This window comes from Ictalurus punctatus, chromosome 21, assembly GCF_001660625.3.
Source record: "Ictalurus punctatus breed USDA103 chromosome 21, Coco_2.0, whole genome shotgun sequence".
Classification (NCBI taxonomy): domain Eukaryota; kingdom Metazoa; phylum Chordata; class Actinopteri; order Siluriformes; family Ictaluridae; genus Ictalurus; species Ictalurus punctatus.
Genome location: NC_030436.2, coordinates 19962848 through 19982500, shown reverse-complemented (window position 1 = coordinate 19982500; position 19653 = coordinate 19962848). Strand labels below are relative to the sequence as shown.

At 43.6% G+C, this 19653-nt stretch overlaps 3 protein-coding genes across 5 annotated transcripts in view; 1 reads left to right on the top strand and 2 right to left on the bottom strand.

Annotated features, from left to right (window-relative positions):
• Window positions 1-867, bottom strand: part of card19 (caspase recruitment domain family, member 19) — a 4598-nt gene extending 3731 nt beyond the window's left edge. For both annotated transcript variants that reach the window (XM_017449972.3, XM_047149521.2), the window contains exon 1: window positions 714-867. In XM_017449972.3, the coding sequence (XP_017305461.1) occupies window positions 714-720 (7 nt within the window). In that variant the 5' untranslated portion in view covers window positions 721-867. The remainder of the gene's footprint in view (window positions 1-713) is intronic.
• Window positions 868-1796: 929 nt separating this feature from the next.
• Window positions 1797-13148, bottom strand: bicd2 (bicaudal D homolog 2 (Drosophila)). The gene is made up of 9 exons (XM_017449969.3): window positions 12601-13148; window positions 6764-6976; window positions 6498-6650; window positions 5955-6377; window positions 5576-5866; window positions 4867-5475; window positions 4511-4662; window positions 3747-3993; window positions 1797-3196 (listed from the first exon to the last, which is right to left on the bottom strand). The coding sequence occupies exons 1-9, from the start codon at window positions 12832-12834 to the stop codon at window positions 3194-3196; spliced, it is 2325 nt and encodes a 774-aa protein (XP_017305458.1). The 5' UTR covers window positions 12835-13148; the 3' UTR covers window positions 1797-3193.
• A 1510-nt stretch (window positions 13149-14658) lies between these two features.
• Window positions 14659-18023, top strand: LOC108254720 (collagen alpha-5(VI) chain). Of its 2 annotated transcripts, XM_017449970.3 has the most exons (7): window positions 14659-15165; window positions 15260-15331; window positions 16065-16133; window positions 16476-16526; window positions 16615-16677; window positions 16993-17068; window positions 17341-18023. In XM_017449970.3, the coding sequence occupies exons 1-7, from the start codon at window positions 15144-15146 to the stop codon at window positions 17711-17713; spliced, it is 726 nt and encodes a 241-aa protein (XP_017305459.2). In that variant the 5' UTR covers window positions 14659-15143; the 3' UTR covers window positions 17714-18023. The 2 variants fall into 2 exon arrangements, with proteins under 2 accessions (XP_017305459.2, XP_017305460.2); XM_017449971.3 differs by lacking the exon at window positions 15260-15331 and having other exon boundaries at window positions 14667-15165.
• The last annotated feature ends 1630 nt before the right edge of the window (window positions 18024-19653 follow it).

The following is a 19653-nucleotide window of genomic DNA, read 5'->3' as shown; positions in this document are numbered from 1 at the left end:
TAATTAAATGCAACTAGAAACAGATAAAAATATGATTCATTCATCCGTTCATTAATAAATAAGAAATTGTAATTGTTGTATAAGAGGGATAAAATGCTCCAGGGAATGCTGTTACAGGAAATTATATATATATATACATATAAATGTATAAACAGAAAATAAATAAAAATGTAAGCTTAATGTAAGTAAGAATATCCAGCAGAATGCAGTTCTGCGTTTGGCCACAAGAGGGCTGTTTTGATTATGATTCAAAACAGATGAATAAAAGCATTTATTTATTAGTTTATTAGTGAAAATGAATCACGATGATGTAAATGATATTCCGTTGGTCTAAATATAAATAACTGTGATTAAATCCCTTTATTAAACTTAATTCTGACTGAAAGAGAAACTTTGACAGCTCAGGTTTGTCTACGTGGATTATAAAGATGCCTTTCTGCACAAAACCAACCGAAAGTTCAGTGACTTTTCCGTCACTGATTAACAAAAAAAATCGCATTTTCATTAATTTATTTATTTTAGCAAAAGTGTAGAGACGTCCGTAAAAGTCTGTTAGCAAAAAAAAAAACGAGCTAATGTTATAATTTACTGTAAATCTTTTTCCAGACTTTTAACACTTAAGTATCACGGGATTATATTAAATACTCTAATAATCACTGACAATAACATAAAGTGTAATAATTTGAGCTAAAACGGCGCATTTTAACACTAACCTCCCATTTTGATTCCCTTGTCCTGCCCTATGTTTTGGCACTCCCATGACTTTCCAAATAGAGGGCGGGGTCAGTGACGTCGCGCAGGAAAAGGCGGGCGTTAAACTTCATAATCCGGAAGTGGTAACATACACGCTTTAAAAAAAAAATTAAAAAAAAATGCAGCACTGTTAGTGTATTAATCTATTCTACCATACAATTTAGTTTAAAAACTATTACAATCAAAACGCAGACTTTTTTTTTATAATAGCACGAGCACGGATGCTACTTCCGGGTAAGCTAGATAGCCGTTAGCGAGAGAATAAAAAATATATATATATATTGCGAGTCTAAAGTTCACACTTGCAGGTAAAACGTATGGAATTATAACTTTATAATTTTGTAATTATTACGTTATTAGCAACTGTGTAATTGTTATTTATTTAAGAATTTTCAAAAAGAGATATTAAGGGCTGTAAGTAATGACCGCATATACCGGAAGTGGTGCCGAAGAGGCTTCACGTACCGGCATTCTCGTGCAGGAGACCTCACATAACGGAAGTTCCTCCGAAAATCAGTGACGCTTAGTTGCATAAGATGGGAACGTAACGAATTAGCTAATGGGAAAAAAATTATTGTAATTGTTAGAGATGCTAAGAAACAAAAACAGTTCACAAAACGAGAATGTATTCCGTCAGAGGTGAAGCTCCTGTGTCACAAGCGGTCTCTAAAGTTCCCTTGATTTGTACAATAAAATTCACCATAAGTTTCCCCCAACCCCCAGTAAAAATTCTTTACAGTGAAATAAAATAAAATAAAAACACTCAGGACAGAACTGAGCTTCACACAAATCCACACAGCACCAGAATGAACTCAGGGGTTATAAATAAATATGAAGTCATTCGCTACGTGACAGACTAGTGTTTAAAATGGTCACATCCTTCCTTAAAAGCTGTTGGAAGTGAATATATAGCAGACAAAGCACAGCAAATATATTTCAAAAGACTTCAGGAACATTTTTATACTCCTGTTATCTGAAAACAACAACTGCGACACTATTTAAGCAATAAACACACTCGACACAGCACAACCCTGTGTGCAGTATTAAACACTGATGGGCTTTAATAGCAAGTTAGAAATGATCCAGATATAAAACGAAATAACAGAGGAGACTGCTGCTCTGATGTCGCTGTTTTAAAACAAAGCAAAAGAAGTCGTTCATTAAAGGCACAAGTGGAAACACTTTAACATCTCCCGTATCTTAAACCAAGCAGCGTGTTTCAATACGGCTCTCGACACGTCCTCGTCCACTTCCCTTCACCACTTGGAAAGACACAACGCCTCCCAGACATCAGCAGGAGTGTGTAGGGGAGCAGGCCAATTCAGATATGTGAACCTTTCTATCTTTCTTTGTGATGTAGACGATGCCATTGCTCATTCATTCTCCAGTAACCACTTTAAATGCTTCCATGGAAACCTCTTTTCAGCATCTGAGCCGATCGTGTGTGTGTGTGTGTACGGTGAGGCATATGTGTGATTTTATTAGTCCCAGGGATATGATCAGTAGGAAACGAGATGACGGGAGGTCGACTTGGGTGTCTCCAAACCAGTATTAAAACAAGGATATGCCACAATGAGGAGCGGAGACGCGAGTCAGTCTCAGTTTGGTTTCTCGTGTATTAAAGCCAACGCTTTTGTGACCCTCCTGAAGTAACGACATGCTGGTACGCTATGTACTATTCATCGTTTCGTTTAAACAGTAAGACATCCACACAATTTATATATTCATTTTCCCTGGATTGCTTCTGAACACAGCAAGCAAAAAAAGTTTTATATTATCATTTATGTTAAATACTTCAAATTAAAGACGCGATAAAGAGGTAGCTGACGAAAGGAGGTGAAAAATATTTTTAAGTTGTTGATATTAGGACGATTTTTGTAACTAGAACACAACCATCTTTTAGTTTTAAATTAAGAAGGAAAAAAAGAAGTCACCAATCCTTTTGTCAACATCACCCACGTCGACATGTCCTGCGTTGTGACATCACATCCTACTGAAAAAATGTGGTTTAAGAAAAAAAACGAAACAAAACAAAAAAACAGCTCAATCTCCCATGGAAAACCGTCAGTCTTTCCACGTCATCACACGTGTTTATCTCCCCCACTGCAGGACGTTCTGCATATTCAGTTTATTAAAAAATAAATTAAGACTAAAAGGCAGAACGACTGTAAAACGATGCTCCTTAATTATAAACCGATGTTCGTGGACCTGAAATACATACGTGCTTTCGTAAAACTGTCAAATAAGGCGTCACATGACCTGAAATACATAGAAACGTGTTACAAAATGTGTCAAAGGTGTGAATTAAATTAAACAGAAAAACATAAAAAACGAATAGGGGCGCCATATTGTGTGTGTGTGTGTGTGTGTGTGTGTAAAGCAGGACGTCTGCAGTCAGGGATTAAGCCACTTTGAGGGAAATTCTCCTTGGCAACTACAATTACTGTGAAACACATTAAAAATACATCATCATTAGAATCATCATATTAACATCAACACATCATATTAACACTCAATTCATTCGATTCTATTATTGTATATTACATTATATTATATTTAACAATATAACCTTTCACAAGGAAAGCACACACACGGCGGACATTTTGCTAACAGCATGCACACAAGTCAACTTCGGCACAAGTTAGCTGAAGCGCGCTGTTTTGAATCACGACGTGCAGAACACGTCGTGTTCCCAACATAACAACGTCGCTCATCACCAATCGGAGTTTAAAAGCGACGTTAAAAAGCTGGACTCTGAAAGCTCATGATGATTAAAACACAGTTAATAAAACAGCGCGAGACACGAAGTTCATCGCAGCATCAGACGCAGAGCGAGCCGCAGCAGTGTTAGTGTTAGCCAGAGAGACACGGTGATGATGAAGATGAAGGTTAGTTGGTGTCAGGGATGAGAGGAGGGGTCAGCAGTGAAGTGGTTCAGATGCAGAACATCACATGACTACCCACAATGCCGTGAGGGACGGAGTGGGACTTACGTGCAGGTTCATTCTCTTAGAGAAGGGCCCTTTGGCGCGGGCCGAGGCGGCGGTGGCGGCGGTGGTGGCGGCGGCGCTTCCCCTGCGCTCCTGTTCGTTGTGGAACTCGAGGTCCTCGAGGCGCTGCGTGAGCGCCAGTTTCTGCTGGATGGCCATGCGCAGCAACGAGTTCAGCGTCTTCTTCTCGTCCTCAGCGGCCGCCAGCTGCCTCTGCATGTCGTCCAGCTGGATCACGTACTCGTCACATCTACAAACACAGTTACAGAGAGAGAGTGAGAGTGAGAGAGGTTCTCTACAAACAATCCGAGCTCCATCACTTCCTTTCCCGGCACACGGTCTCAGAAAGGAGGCGTGGCCTAAATCTGGAAGGTTTCGAGTCATTCACGTGACAATACAGTTCACGGTCGGTTCAGATATTATTCAAACGGATACTTTTTTTTTGGTGTTATTTTACAAACTTTCTCGCGTACAAATCATTTGGTGTTACTGAGCCAACTGATGCTTCAGTATTTATTTGACTGTGTAATAAATCAGACATGCTGTATGCACAATGCTAAACTGCTAGCTATAACCTTTCAATAATCGTTAGCTACATTAGCCACGTCGCTCCAGTGCAAAATAAAGGAAGCGAATTCCAGACATCTGAACGTCTCCGGGGCAAAACGAACCTTGTGTACGTTTGGCTTTTTGGTCAAATCTTTCCTTTTAGTGTGTTAGTCTAATCTAATGCTTTGGTGTGTGTGTGTGTGTGTTGTTGCACGTACCTGGTGGCGAACATGGCTCTGAGGGAGGAGAACGTAGCCGCGTCCTCTTTCAGAGCCTTCAGCTCGTTCCTGAGCTTCTGCATGGTCTCCGTGACGATGGTCTTCTCGTTAGCGTACTTACTCTTCAGGTTGGCGAGAGCGACCTCGGCCGTCTGCAACATATACAAGCGCTTACATCAGCTTTAATATACAAATAATAATACGGAAAAGATCATCATATATAACACACTACAGCGACCGCTGTGGTATGATGCTACACTGCGTATAATAATAACTTTGTTAACGATGCACGATATCAATAATGCGTTGTTTTACTAGTGAAAAATTCCCGGACTCGACGCGTCCTGACTCGTCACCTGTTTGTTGGCCTTGAGCACGGCCCTGAGCGTGGCGATTTGCTCCCGTTTGGTGCTCAGCAGTGACCTGAGTTTGAAGATCTCCTCCATGCAGGCCGCCTGCTCTATATCAGGCACGGTTGCGAGCTCCAGTGGTGCCAGCCTCTGCCTCGCCAGCTGTGTGCCTCGCTCCACGGCCTGCTGCAGGTGCCGCATCTGCTCCCGAATCATCGCCGCCAGGACACACACGTCCATCGGCTCTTTCCTCGCGTCTCTCGCCGAGCTCTCGTTGTCCGTTTTCTCCTCTTCGCCTTCCTTCCTGTCTTTGCTGTCTTTCCCTTCTCTGTAGAAGTCGAGCGTGACGCGGCTGGGCGTCTCGTTGTTGCACACACAGACGTGATGGTAGAGGTTAGCCAGCTCCTCGCTGAACGACGCCAGCTCGTCCTGTGCCACACCGAGGGTCCTCCGGGTCTCGCCTGCGGCCGTGTTCACCTCGTCCAACTCCCGCTGCAGCCGTGCCAGCTGTGCCCGCTCCGCTCGCCCATCGCTCTCCAGTGAACACACCTGAGACGAGAGGTCACGCACCTGGCTCTCCAGCCGTGCCCGCACCTCCTCATGCGATGCCCTAATCTGATTCGAAATCGAAACGTGTCATCATTAGGACACTAACAAAGATGAGCATCACCATTTCTTTTACTTAACACTGTCGTCTACACAAACTCCGCCTCACCTCCTCAAGCTCCGCCTTCACCAACTTAAGCTCCTCCCTCAGCTCTCCAGCCTCAGCCACTGACGCCTCGTATTTGCAGCGCAGGATCTCAGGGCCGTGAATGTCCAGCTCATAATAGTCCACGTCTCCGTCCTCGCCACTGTCCTTCCCTTTCTCGCTGTCCTTTGCGACCTGGACACGTCGCGCGGCTCCAAAGTCATCGCTCAGGCGCGCTAATGCTCCACGCGTCTGCGCTAACTGCTTCTGAGACTCCTGGAGGGAGGAGAGCAGCGCCACCTTCTCTCGCTCCACCTGAGACAGAGAGAAGAAAAAAAACATACAGTATGAGTGACAGACAAGAGGACGAAGCGTTGAGCGTTTTCCACGTGAGCGAACCCACCTGGTGCAGCTGCTGTTTGAGCTTCTGGATCTCGCAGATGTTCAGTTCGCTCAGCAGATCGTCCACCAGGCTCTTCTTCGGCATGGACGAAATGTTATCGGCGTCCTCGTTGTCGTCGGACATCTTCGCGAGCCCGTTCTCGAGGGCGCGCATGGCCTCGTCGTTGTCGGGCTCGCTCGAATCGCCCAGTCTGAGTCCGTCCAGCGAGCCGCCGAAGAGAGAGTCTCCCAGGGTCATGTGATGCGTGAGCTCTTTGCGCAGCGCCGCCTTCTGCTCCCGCTCGCTCTTCACCGTCTCCAGAGCCTCGCTCAGCTGACGCTCACCGATCTCACGCAGCCGCACGGCTTCCTCCAGCTGGCTGTTCAGGTACTGCGTCTCCTCCTCCAGCCTCCTGATCTCGTGTTTTAGACCCTCGAACTCCACCTGCACTCACAACAGGAAGTAAGCACGTGGGCACACAGTGTGGGGGACGGGACGGACATAAGAACGATTTCTGTGTCAAATCTTTACACTTTTCTGTTACGCTTACTGTTACTGTCTCACCTGGCCCTGTTTGAGCGTGGACACTTGTTTCTGCAGGCCGATGTTCTCCTCCTCCAGCTCGCTGTAGTCCTGCAGCAGACGAGACTCTCTGACTTTATATTCTCGGATGTCGTCACGCAGGCGAGTGCGCTGCAGCTCCAGCAGCTCAGCATTCTGAGAGAGAGTTATGGATGGTATAATGATAGTATTACAGGAAGCATGCGTGACCTAAGATATTCGATTTATGGTCAGCACGTGCGTTATCACGCTTGTTACGACTCACCCACCTCCCTGATCTCGAGCGCGAGGCTACTCAGACGCTCGTTCTCGCTCTGCGTGCTGGCGAGCGCAGTTTTGGCCTGCCTCAGCTCGGCCTGCAGCTCCTGCACCCTCTGCTCGTAATACGCCTCCTTAGATGCCGACTCCAGGATGAGGGACTCCTCACGACTCTCGCCGTCCTCCGCAACCTTCCTCTGGGCGGAGTGGGCGTGACCGTACGCCTGCACGCAGGACCACAGACAAACTGTTAGCTTGTGTTTACAGGAGAGGACAGTCAGCGACTCCTGAAATGCTGCGTGAACATATCTGGTGGCGGAAAATACCGCCGTACCCAATTTTCACCATTATATCGAAACTCTCTGTCCATGGACATGTGGCAAGGAAGTGGTGTTTGACAAGAGAAACCCAAAGAATATCTCAGTGCTTCTGACAGTTTCATCTTGTTACTCTTACGAAATATGAGATGCGATGTGAGGGGAAAATGAAGCGTGTTTGAGTTGTGGAGGATGTTGGGTCGTGTCCACAGGTTTGAAACCAATGCGTTAGATAAAAGGAAAAGACCAATCCCTGATCACCATTGCTCCCGCTACCCAATCACTAATCACCATTGTTTCCATAGACCGATCACTAATCACCACTGTTTCATTAGACCAATCACTAATCACCACTGTTTCATTAGACCAATCACTAATCACCACTGTTTCCATAGACCAATCACTAATCACCACTGTTTCATTAGACCAATCACTAATCACCACTGTTTCCATAGACCAATCACTAAACACCACTGTTTCCATAGACCAATCACTAAACACCACTGTTTCATTAGACCAATCACTAATCACCACTGTTTCATTAGACCGATCACTAATCACCAATGTTTCCATAGACCAATCACTAATCACCACTGTTTCATTAGACCAATCACTAATCACCACTGTTTCATTAGACCAATCACTAATCACCACTGTTTCATTAGACCAATCACTAATCACCATTGTTTCCGTAGACCAATCACTAATCACCACTGTTTCCATAGACCAATCACTAATCACCACTGTTTCCATAGACCAATCACTAATCACCACTGTTTCATTAGACCAATCACTAATCACCACTGTTTCATTAGTTCCATAGACCAATCACTAATCACCACTGTTTCATTAGACCAATCACTAATCACCACTGTTTCATTAGTTCCATAGACCAATCACTAATCACCACTGTTTCATTAGACCAATCACTAATCACCACTGTTTCATTAGTTCCATAGACCAATCACTAATCACCACTGTTTCATTAGTTCCATAGACCAATCACTAATCACCACTGTTCCATTAGACCAATCACTAATCACCACTGTTTCCATAGACCAATCACTAATCACCACTGTTTCCATAGACCAATCACTAATCACCACTGTTTCATTAGACCAATAACTAATCACCACTGTTTCATTAGACCAATCACTAATCACCACTGTTTCCATAGACCAATCACTAATCACCACTGTTCCATTAGACCAATCACTAATCACCACTGTTTCCATAGACCAATCACTAATCACCACTGTTTCCATAGACCAATCACTAATCACCACTGTTTCCATAGACCAATCACTAATCACCACTGTTTCCATAGACCAATCAGTAATCACCACTGTTTCATTAGACCAATCACTAATCACCATTGTTTCCATAGACCAATCACTAATCACCACTGTTTCCATAGACCAATCACTAATCACCACTGTTTCCATAGACCAATCACTAATCACCACTGTTTCCATAGACCAATCACTAATCACCACTGTTTCCATAGACCAATCACTAATCACCACTGTTTCCATAGACCAATCACTAATCACCACTGTTTCCATAGACCAATCACTAATCACCACTGTTTCCATAGACCAATCACTAATCACCACTGTTTCATTTTTTCCATAGACCAATCACTAATCACCACTGTTTCATTAGACCAATCACTAATCACCACTGTTTCATTAGACCAATCACTAATCACCACTGTTTCATTAGTTCCATAGACCAATCACTAATCACCACTGTTTCATTAGACCAATCACTAATCACCACTGTTTCATTAGTTCCATAGACCAATCACTAATCACCACTGTTTCATTAGACCAATCACTAATCACCACTGTTTCATTAGACCAATCACTAATCACCACTGTTTCCATAGACCAATCACTAATCACCACTGTTTCCATAGACCAATCACTAAACACCACTGTTTCCATAGACCAATCACTAATCACCATTGTTTCCATAGACCAATCAGTAATCACCACTGTTTCATTAGACCAATCACTAATCACCACTGTTTCCATAGACCAATCACTAATCACCACTGTTTCATTAGACCAATCACTAATCTCCATGTTTCTCAATAACCAATCACTAATCTCCATGTTTCTCAATAACCAATCACCGATCACAGTTGTTCCCAAAGACTAATCACTGATCAACAACACTGCGTTATTTTGTTTTATGCGCCAGTAAAAGGGGACAGGAGAAAGAAATAAAAACCGTCCGGAGTGTCTGTATGTAAATGTGGCCAGGATTCTGCGCACACGTCTTCACTTGGAGGACGTTCTGAAAGGAAAATTGCGGGTTTTAAGCCGTAAACGCACATCTGTATTTCTGTGGTCTGGACCTTCTATTATGAATAGCCTTAAACACCTCTCAGCATGAAACTGAAGCTCGCTCGCTCACTTGTTGAAATTTCTGAAATTCGGTCAACTTCACAGAGCGTAGAATATTCTCTGAAGTATTTATGGCTCTAGACTTGCGCAAAACCTCGAACAGCTGTGCTCTTTCTTTAAATAGATCGACTCAGGGTTGAAATGCTCGCACATCTGCACAGCTGTGATATATTCTAGACCCTTCATACTGATGGGAGATCATATTCCTAGAGCATTTCTTATTGGTGGAACTCATATCCGAACCACTAGTGTACACGTGTGCAGTTTAAATGAAGTTTCCAAAGCCAAAGGCGTCTCTTAGAAATATACTACACACTATCTTCTGAAATGGTTTGGAATCAGGAAACCGAACAAACGACTTTCTTTGGCCTGTAGAGTCATGTTTGGAGACCGAACCATGGGTTATACTCTGGGCTTTCTTCAGGGGCGTCATATTTGGGGAAACTTCTTAAATCGATGATCATATTCTCGGGTTCGCTCCGTAACCAAAACGACCCAGTCGGAATCTTATCCAGTGTGTTAACGGACAGCGGACGCTCAATGGTTAAGGTTCCAGCAAGAAGTTTAGAAAGTTCTCAGCTGCTCTAAGCTAGGACTGGACTCCGCCTTCGGGGTAAACGCACATGCCAGAAGAATAACTGTAAACGTGTTCAGCTCACACACTGTAATCATACTGTAATCCCGGGTGGATGTGTTCGAGGCCCGGCGTGCCGGTAATCAGCGAGTGCAGCCACGGCGCGAGGGCTTTTTATAGCCTCGTTTCAACACAGATCCTCTTACAGCCTTCTCAGACCCCCTTCACAGACCCCCTTCACAGACCCCCTTCACGGACCCTCCCACCCCCGTTTTTATTTAGACACCGCTCTGATTATAGAGAACTGAAAACGCAGTCAAAACAATGGTTACAAAACGCTGAGAGAGACCGAGAGAGAGACGGACAGAGATCGAAGGAGTGATTATATAATGAGGAGAGAAAGAGACCTTAATAGTGGCATTACTCATGTTCGACTTCTTATATATATATATTTTTTTTCGTAAATGAAAAAATTCAAAAAGATACTGGTGTGTAATATTTCTGATCTCTGCGGTATCAGCTCACATTTCACTCCCGCACCACTAGATGGGAATGTGAACATCCTGCTTTCTCTCATATACACGCATTAAGGAAGTCATGTGACCTTATTTAAAAAAAAAAAAAAAAAAAAAAAAAAAAGCCTGTTGTGACGGGGAAGCTGCAGAGAGACCGTCTGATTCCTCCATCAGACGGTTCCTCCATGCGTTCTGGTTTCTCTTCGAGAATGAAGCCACGTGTGTGTGTGTGTGTGTGTGTGTGTGTTTTGGATTTTCACACATCAGCCATGTTTTTTATTGGCGTCTGGCTTCCCACACGAGTGCACCCGGCCCATGGATTGTGTTATTCGTCATAAGCAGAGTTTTGTCTTTGTGACCTGCAGCATTTCCACTCATACACTCATTTACTTACAGTGTAATAAGCACGTATACTCCAGATTGAGTGTGTGTGTGTGTGTGTGTGTGTGTGTTTAGTGACACACAAGCAGACGTGTGATAAAGGGAACTGAAATCAGTGGCTCATCGTGATCTCATTACCACATTCCGGTGTCTCTGCAGCGTCTCTGCAGTGGGAGGACGACTCCGCCGTGTCTTATTTCAGTTCGATCACTACAGGAAGTTCAGACATGTCATCGTTTACACCTACAATTTTAAAACGTTACAGTAAGGATTCTTTCCCTCTCTGTTTGATTAAAAAGAAAAAAAAAGGCTGGAATTTTATGCCGGGCCACGTTCAGCTGACATTTGACTTTTTATTTCTCTCTCATTCTTCTCTGTAATTTCTCTCCTGGACTTTTCCCTCGTAGTTTTCCTGCGACAGCCCAGGTCATGCTGTACACTCTGAAGCTTCGTTATGGGTTCATTGGATAATTAAGGGTTCGTACCTTCCAGAAAGTGTTCCACTTGATAGAGAAACACGCTGCTGTAGGGTTTTAAGTAGAAACAACTCATTTTCTCATTTTCTTTGTAACCGAAGCGAGTCTTATCTCGACACTGAGCCCCGCTTCCAGATTCCTCTAATAAAAATCCCCTCGGGAATGATGGAGAACCTGCTGCTGTAAGTGTCCTATACGACCGTCCGGGAGTCCTCCGCCTCGCTGCTGCCTCGGGTACAAACCAAAAATACTGACAAAATACTAACTCATGGTGTTATCTGTGAAATATTCAATTGTCTCGGATTGTACTGACTATCAGATTGTTTAATCAGATTTTGCTGACTTGTATCGGATTGTATCAGATTATATTGACTGGTATCAGATTGTTTAATCAGATTATGTTGACTTGTATCGGATTGTATCAGATTATATTGACTGGTATCAGATTGTTTAATCAGATTATGTTGACTTGTATCGGATTGTATCAGATTGTATTGACTGGTATCAGATTGTTTAATTAGACTGTATCAACTTTTATCAAATTGTATTGGACTGTATCGAATTTAATCAGACTGTATCGGCTTGTACCGAATTTAATCGGATTGTATCGACTTGTATAGGCTTTAATCAGACTGTATCGACTTGTATCAGATTTAATCAGACTGTATCGACTTGTATCGGATTTAATCGGTTGTATCGACTTGTATCAGATTTAATCAGACTGTATCGACTTGTATCAGATTTAATCAGACTGTATCGACTTGTATCAGATTTAATCAGACTTTATCGACTTGTATCTGATTTAATCGGTTGTATCGACTTGTATCAGATTTAATCAGACTGTATCGACTTGTATCAGATTTAGTCAGACTGTATCGACTTGTATCGGATTTAATCAGACTTTATCGACTTGTATCTGATTTAATCGGTTGTATCGACTTGTATCAGATTTAATCAGACTGTATCGACTTGTATCGGATTTAATCGGGTTGTATTGACGTGTCGAATTGTAAGAAATTTAATCAGATTGTATCGAATTTAATCAGACTGTATCGGATTGTGTGGAATTTAATGGAATTGTATCGCCTTGTGTCGGATTGTATGGTACTGTATCGGACTGAATCGGACTGTACATGCTGTCTCCTCAGCTTTACTCTCTGCAGTGTCTCACCTCTTTGAGTTGGTCCAGCTCGTGTCTGAGGGCTTCGTGTTCAGTCTCCAGCTCCTCGTGGCGCTGCTGGAGCTGCTGCTTCTCCTCCAGCACCGCCAGCCCGTACTCCGCCGCGCGGATCTTATCCCGGCTCGTCTCGCTCAGCTCCCGGGACAGGCGCTCGAGCTCGGCCCGGAGACACTCCACGCCGGCCTCCGGGATCAGCACTGTCCCGGGATAACCCTCCTGCTCCATCCCGGGAATGTTTCACCCTAACCGAGCCGACACGAACCCTCACGGACCCTCACGGACCCTAACGGACCCTAACGGACCCAGCCCGTTCACCGCCCTTTGTCACTCATTAAACATGAGCAAACTCACACACACACATTTCCACACACATCTCTAACAAAGTACACAACACAGCTTTGTTCTCCAGGTTACACATCCGGGTTTGCTTCAACAGAACCATCAGCAGTGTTATTTTATTGATGTTATTTATTTTCCTTCCTCCAGTCTAGTCGGTGTCACGGGAAGGGGAAGGGGGAGACCCCGAAGCTGAGCTCATCCTGCTGGGAGGGAAAAGACGCGATTCCTTAAAGATGTGTCACTGAGGGACATGTGGGACATGTAGTCCTCTCTGCTGTCAGTGCTGCCGAAGCCACCCCCATGTGCACTACAGTACCCGGCATGCTCTGCGGTTCTCCGAGCGAAGGCGTTTCCATGCTGGTTCCTAAACTCTACGTCATCCAGTTTTATCACGCAAGAGGACTCAGACTCCAGAAGCCCGAGGGCCACATCACTATTCTTACACTTTTAAATATTCAACTTTATTTTTTTTCTTGTCACTGTAAGATAATTTCCACAGAAGCGTTCAGTAGTCTACAGATTGTTCATTAATTATTATAATAATAATAATATTTATTATTATTATTATTATTATTATTAAATGTGTGCAAACTATTTTGGCTATCTCTTAGAGCCTTAGAGTTTTAAATCTTGATATTAAATCTACTCACACGACACATTTTCATTAGATTCAAAATGACATTATTTGTGGGCTTTATTTATTTATTTATTTATTTATTTATTTATTTTTAGTCAATCAGTTCAAGGATGGAGAACTTTAATACGTGTCATGGGGATGAAGATGTACACGGGACGAGCGACGTAAGGGGTCGAACTGGTCTGAAAGTCAATTAAATCCATTTTCATCCCTTAGATAGCCGGGTCAGGTGACGACTCACTGATGCAAATCAAAATGATTCAACTCCCATTGCAAATCAGGTTCACTGCCGTTTGAAGCCGGTCTAACAGCCGAAGGGTGCTCTCCTAACTACTGAAGGTGCTTTCCATGAAGGGGGTGAATAATTCTGAGCCCGGAGAAGTCATTATAAGTTGCCTTTTCAGTTGAATTTCAGGGAAACCACTCGAAGCGTTCGTCGAGTCGAACCGTTTCCGTCGCTCTTGTTTGATTTGGTCATTTGTGCAAACAGCTGAAAGTCTGTACATTTGGACAATACGCCTGATCTGCAATGAGGGAGGGTGTGAATAATTCCGATTGCAACTGTCGATGAGCCACCTGCATAGAAATGTATGCAGCGCTCGATAACCGCGTCGAAGTCGCGTGCGGCTAACGACGCTAACGATCTAGCGACCGTAATCTCGAGAGTAAATCAGCACGAGGCAGAATTTCACACGTTTACGGCGTTATAACTCGGCTATCCAGACCAAACGCTAACCCCGTCAAGTCTGGAGAGCCTGGAGCTGGGGTTTGGGGACGGAGCGGCGCATTCAAGGAATAAATAAAATGTTCCAGTGTTGTTGTACTTCACCTACTTAATCACTAGAGCCCCAATTTGGACGAATCATGACTAACACCCCTGTAAATCTCCCTTCTGGGATCAAGAACGTGTTATTCGTTATATAACTGTAAATATGTTGTATTTCTAAATCTATCAGTACATTCGCACTGCATAAATATTTGAACTCTTCATTTTATTTCAAACCCCGTAGCTTGAAATAGAATAATAGTAATAATAATAATAATAATAATAATAATAATAATAATAATCAAAACAGCTTTCAGTGCTGGATTGAATTTTCAATCACATGACTTCTGCAAACAAAGTGACATCATTTCCTGGACCCGGGGATGAAGTTTGTAGGTGAATTGAGATATGTCCATTAAAGCCAAACAATGTTAGATGTTTAAGGGTGAACACACGTTTATATTTTACACGTGTACTGTAATTTTCTATTTAAAAAAAAAAAAAAAAGAACCCTACTCTTGATGTTTCTTTCAAGAAAAGCTGATATTGTTCCAGCTCACATCCCTGAAAGATGTCACAACCTATATGTAAATAATAAAACCAAACACTGTCAACATGAAAGTGAAATCACGCTCTGGGGATTTCCGCTGTTTACCTTTCGGAGTTACATCTGTCATCTAACCAGTTTCACTCACTCCTCAAAGCCGTCATCGGCGTCTCCATGGCACGGACACCAAACTAGCCAGGTCTGAAAATTACACCTGAGACTACAGACACGCGGGAGCAGACAACATGCTGGATTTGTACGCTCACTGTAAGTCTTTACCCTTTCTATCGTTGATGAAGAAACGACATATAGCTGTCAATCATGTCAGTCGACTCAGCCCATTTTTCTGGTTTTATTCCAGATAAGTTTTATCATTTCTTCTCCATCTGCTTCGGCCTGGGCTGTGGACTCTGTAGCTACAGGCCGTACTACTGTAAGGTCACATTTTGGCTGGTATTCAGAGTATAAAACATCCTGTAATGTGAGATCAAATAAATCTGTCCATTCCTAACCAGGACTATATCTATATCTATATATTTAAATTAAATTGATGAAAATATAAAGAGAAATCTGCAGATGTACACAGATATACAGATACACTGATCATAATGGAGTAATATTACATGAACTCATTTTTGTCTGTAGGCAAAATATAAAAAATCTTTTTAAAAAAGTTTGGCGAATGATTTTTTTTTTTTATATACCCATTCATTATAATGTCCACAAGCGTATGCATTAACAGTTCCGCCCTTTTGTTTCTCTTCCGTATGTTGGGATTTTCTGGTTTTTCACATGACGCTTGAGTCAAAAAAAAAACAGTCACGTTTACTTTACTTTCATTTTTAAAACGGGAAAATACCCGAGTCATGTGATGGCTGTCACAATGATATATGCAGTATATTCTGTACAAATGATACATCCTTCCAACCCATCGCATCGCAGGGCACAGCTGCACACACACTCACACGCCCATTCACACACTACAGACGACGTAGAGATCGGCCTACGGCATGTGTTTGGACTGGGGGAGGAAACCGGAGCACCCGGAGGAAACCCCCGAAGCACGGGGAGAACGTGCACACTGCATGACACACTGCACCGCCTATGAACGCAGGACTAGATTTGTACAGACATTTGTGCCAATTTGTGTTCTCTTGTCTTTACAGCGCTGGTGATGCCGGTCGTCCTCACTGTCTTCTGCATGTTTGTTTTTGAAGCTGTGGGCTGGTGCTTTGGTGAGATCCCTCACAATCATTTACAATAATGCCCCTAAGAATTTAGGTGTATTCAGAGGTGTTCAGGTGGTTTTAGACGTGTAGAGATCTCTTTAGGTGTGAATTTAGGTGTATTCAGGGGTGTTCAGGTGAATTCAGGGTGTTTTAGACGTGTAGAGATCTCTTTAGGTGTGAATTTAGGTGTATTCAGGGGTGTTCAGGTGAATTCAGGGGATTTTAGACGTGTAGAGATCTCTTTAGGTGTGAATTTAGGTGTATTCAGGGGTGTTCAGGTGTATTCAGATCTGTGCAGGTCTATCCAGGAGTATTTATATCCATATCTATATATGCTCTGTTTTCCAGGGTTGCCTCCACACACCAGACAATGCAGAGGTCCACCTTTCCACTGGAGAGGTAAGCGGAACACGTTTCTAACCAAAGAATTAACTGAGACTATGAAAAAAGCCCATCATATGAATCCCTTTTTCCTCATTCTCACCAGATGCACTGTGGGGGTTCGCTTTTGCTCTGATTGTGGCTGTCCTACATCTCCATTCTTATCACGGTGTGGATCCATTTTTCTTTCTGTCAGCACTTCACTCGCGTTCACAAATACCTTCTTTAAAAATATAAATTCCAGGTGTTCCAGGTGTGTAGTGTGATGTGTACGTGTGTGTACGGGTGTGTAGTGTGATGTGTGCGTGTGTGTACGGGTGTGTAGTGTGATGTGTGCGTGTGTGTACAGGTGTGTAGTGTGATGTGTACAGATGTGTATTATGATGTGTACAGGTGTGTATCCAGTAAGTGTAACCCTTTGCCAGAAAAATACTTTGTAAGGTGCCGTCTGAACTGTAAATGATCACCCCTTCCTGCTCTGCAGTCTACACTCTCTCTCACGGCAGTGGCGTTGCTGTGTTTGCCATCCGAGGAGCCATACGGAGGTGCAGAGCTCTGTGGTAAGTCGTGCTTGATGAAACTTCTCTGAGTTCTCTCTATGGAGAATTACATACTTGATGTCAAGGATCCCCGGCGGGTCCCTCGCCTCATCTTCATCTCTACCTTTATATAAACTTGGACTCCGAGACTGAGATCCAGTGCTGGATGGACCCCCTGCTGCATAGTTTTTTCTCCCAGAAGGTTCTCACGGGCCTCTTACTCATGGTTGGTTCACTGGCGGTTAAAGCACTGCTGTGACAAGCTGCACTGTAAACTTTTATTTTTTTAATAGGAAGCACAGGAACAAAGGCTACACCTACTTCACAGGGACTAATGGACAAAGAGGCCACACCTACTTCACAGGGACTAATGGACAAAGAGGCCACACCTTCTTCACAGGGACTAATGGACAAAGAGGCCACACCTTCTTCACAGGGACTAATGGACAAAGAGGCCACACCTTCTTCACTGGGACTAATGGACAAAGAAGCCACACCTTCTTCACTGGAACTCCCCGGAATAGAGGCCACGCCTCCTTCACTGGGACTAATAATGGACAAAGAGACCACACCTTTTTCACTGGAACAAACTGGAACAGAGGCCACACCTCCTTCACTGGAATGCCCCGGAACAGAGGCCACGCCTACTCTACTGGAACTGACTGATCCAGGGGACTTCCCTTACTCACGCTGTATAGTTCATATTTATCAGTAAATTATAGGGTAAAATTATGTGATTTATTTTAATGTAATACGCTGAGATTTTGGATTCCAAATATTAAAATTGCTCTAAAATGTTATGTAAAGAACATGATGATGATGATGATGATGATGATGATTCTGGATAAGCATTGTTGTGGTTGCATAATGCAGCATAGTTTTAAAACGAATGCTTTTTTATTACTTTTCTTTTGTATTTTCTGTGTTCATTCTGGACCTATTCTTAAACTGCAGCATTCTGGTTGCACTAACACTTCGCGTGCGTGTGTGTGTGTGTGTGTGTGTGTGTCTAGGCACCTGGACAAACTAGATACACAATGCAGTATGTATAGGCAAAGTGTAATACGAGCCTTTAATGGAAAATGTACAGAACAGGAAGAAAGGTCTGTGCTGCCCCCTGGTGGGAAAAAGTTGAGTTTACAGGTTACGATTGTGGATCACACATGCGCAAAAGTGTGTGTGTGTGTGTGTGTGTGTGTGTGTGTGTGTGTCCTCGTCCTCACTGCAGTATTTATCACAGTGACAGCATCACGTGCAGCTTCCCTTCCATCTCGGCTCTGAATGAGTGCACATGATGGGCAGCTGTCAGTCTGCGCACGTGCTGGGGGTAAGTGCAGTGTTAGCTTAAAGGTCACACCAGAGGGGTGCGGGGTTCAGACAGGACAGGCGTGCTCTCGTGAGCCAGATGTCGAGGCATTTGAAGATGTTCCCACTCTTTTCTTCACATGTCCCCTAGCTCCTCTTCTCAGTGCCTGATATTATTTTCTTCCTCTTGTTCTTCTTTTCACCCCTCAGCACTCTGACCTCCGAATATAAAGTGCTACACGAGTCAAGATTATTATGGTTATGCCTTCCCCCTGTTTATCTTTGAGAAACAGTGTGTTATTGCTAGTTCGTTGCAGCCCATCGTTCATCCAGCTCCATTACCGCCCCACTCTAAGCCACGCCCACTTTCCAACGCCTCACGTGGGTCATTTTCAGTCAAGTTCACCAAGTTCACTCGTTCTGATAACCCCCCCCCCCCCCCCCCCCACACACACACACACGGTATTATTTTGTGTCTCACTTGATTATTAAGGCGTTTCTATTATTTCTCGATTGATGTTTGTTTTTTCCTACCTTATCTATTTAATATCTCATGCCCCCCGCCCCTGTCTGTAAATAAATAAAGTTTCAATAGTTTTAATTAAACCTGCAGTCATATCCACTGCGTTTGTCGAAGTATGACACAAATTTAGTTGAGTTCTTTCTACAGCTCTTAAAGGTGCGATAGGCAAATATTTTGTCAGTATTAGTGGTTAGCTCTATCGCCTCACACCTGCAGGGTTGGGGGTTCGAGTACCGGTTTCCTCCGGGTACTCCGGTTTCCTCCACCAGTCCAAAGATATGCGTGGTAGGCCGATCGGCGTGTCTAAAGTGTCCGTAGTGTATGAACGGGTGTGTGAGTGTGTATGTGATCGTGCCCTGTGATGTCTTGGCACCCTGTCCAGGGTGTACCCCGCCTCGTGCCCCATGCTCCCTGGGATCGGCTCCAGGTTCCCCGCGACCCTGTAGGATAAGCGGTAGAGAAAATACTTGAATGGATGGACGTGTGGGCTTTGCAAACCAGGATTCTTCTAGCATTTTGATCTCCTTTCCTTCAGTTTTGAAATAATCCGGCTCTCAGGTTTCTGGCCACACGACAACATACCCATTCGGTTTCTCTAACTATTATTCCTATATTTATAGAATGTATATATGAATCATATACATATAAAATGGCTATATTCTGACCTTCATATGTGTGTGTGTGTGTGTGACGAAGCGTACAGTACGCAGCCTTGCGAGAAGCGGCTTTGCAGATGTTCTTGCACATCTGATGAGCGTCATGATGTCATGACTCTCAT

Bases quoted from the DNA above. Each gene is read 5' to 3' on its own strand.
- LOC108254720 (XM_017449970.3), top strand. From the start codon at position 15,144: ATGCTGGATTTGTACGCTCACT. The intron at 15,332-16,064 runs GTAAGGTCACAT...TTGTCTTTACAG, and splicing joins TAGCTACAGGCCGTACTACT to CGCTGGTGATGCCGGTCGTC. The intron at 16,527-16,614 runs GTAAGCGGAACA...CATTCTCACCAG, and splicing joins TCCACCTTTCCACTGGAGAG to ATGCACTGTGGGGGTTCGCT.
- bicd2 (XM_017449969.3), bottom strand. From the start codon at position 12,834: ATGGAGCAGGAGGGTTATCCCGGGACAGTGCTGATCCCGGAGGCCGGC. The intron at 6,651-6,763 runs GTGGGTGAGTCG...ACTCTCTCTCAG, and splicing joins TCGCGCTCGAGATCAGGGAG to AATGCTGAGCTGCTGGAGCT. The intron at 5,867-5,954 runs GTGGGTTCGCTC...TCTCTGTCTCAG, and splicing joins TCAAACAGCAGCTGCACCAG to GTGGAGCGAGAGAAGGTGGC.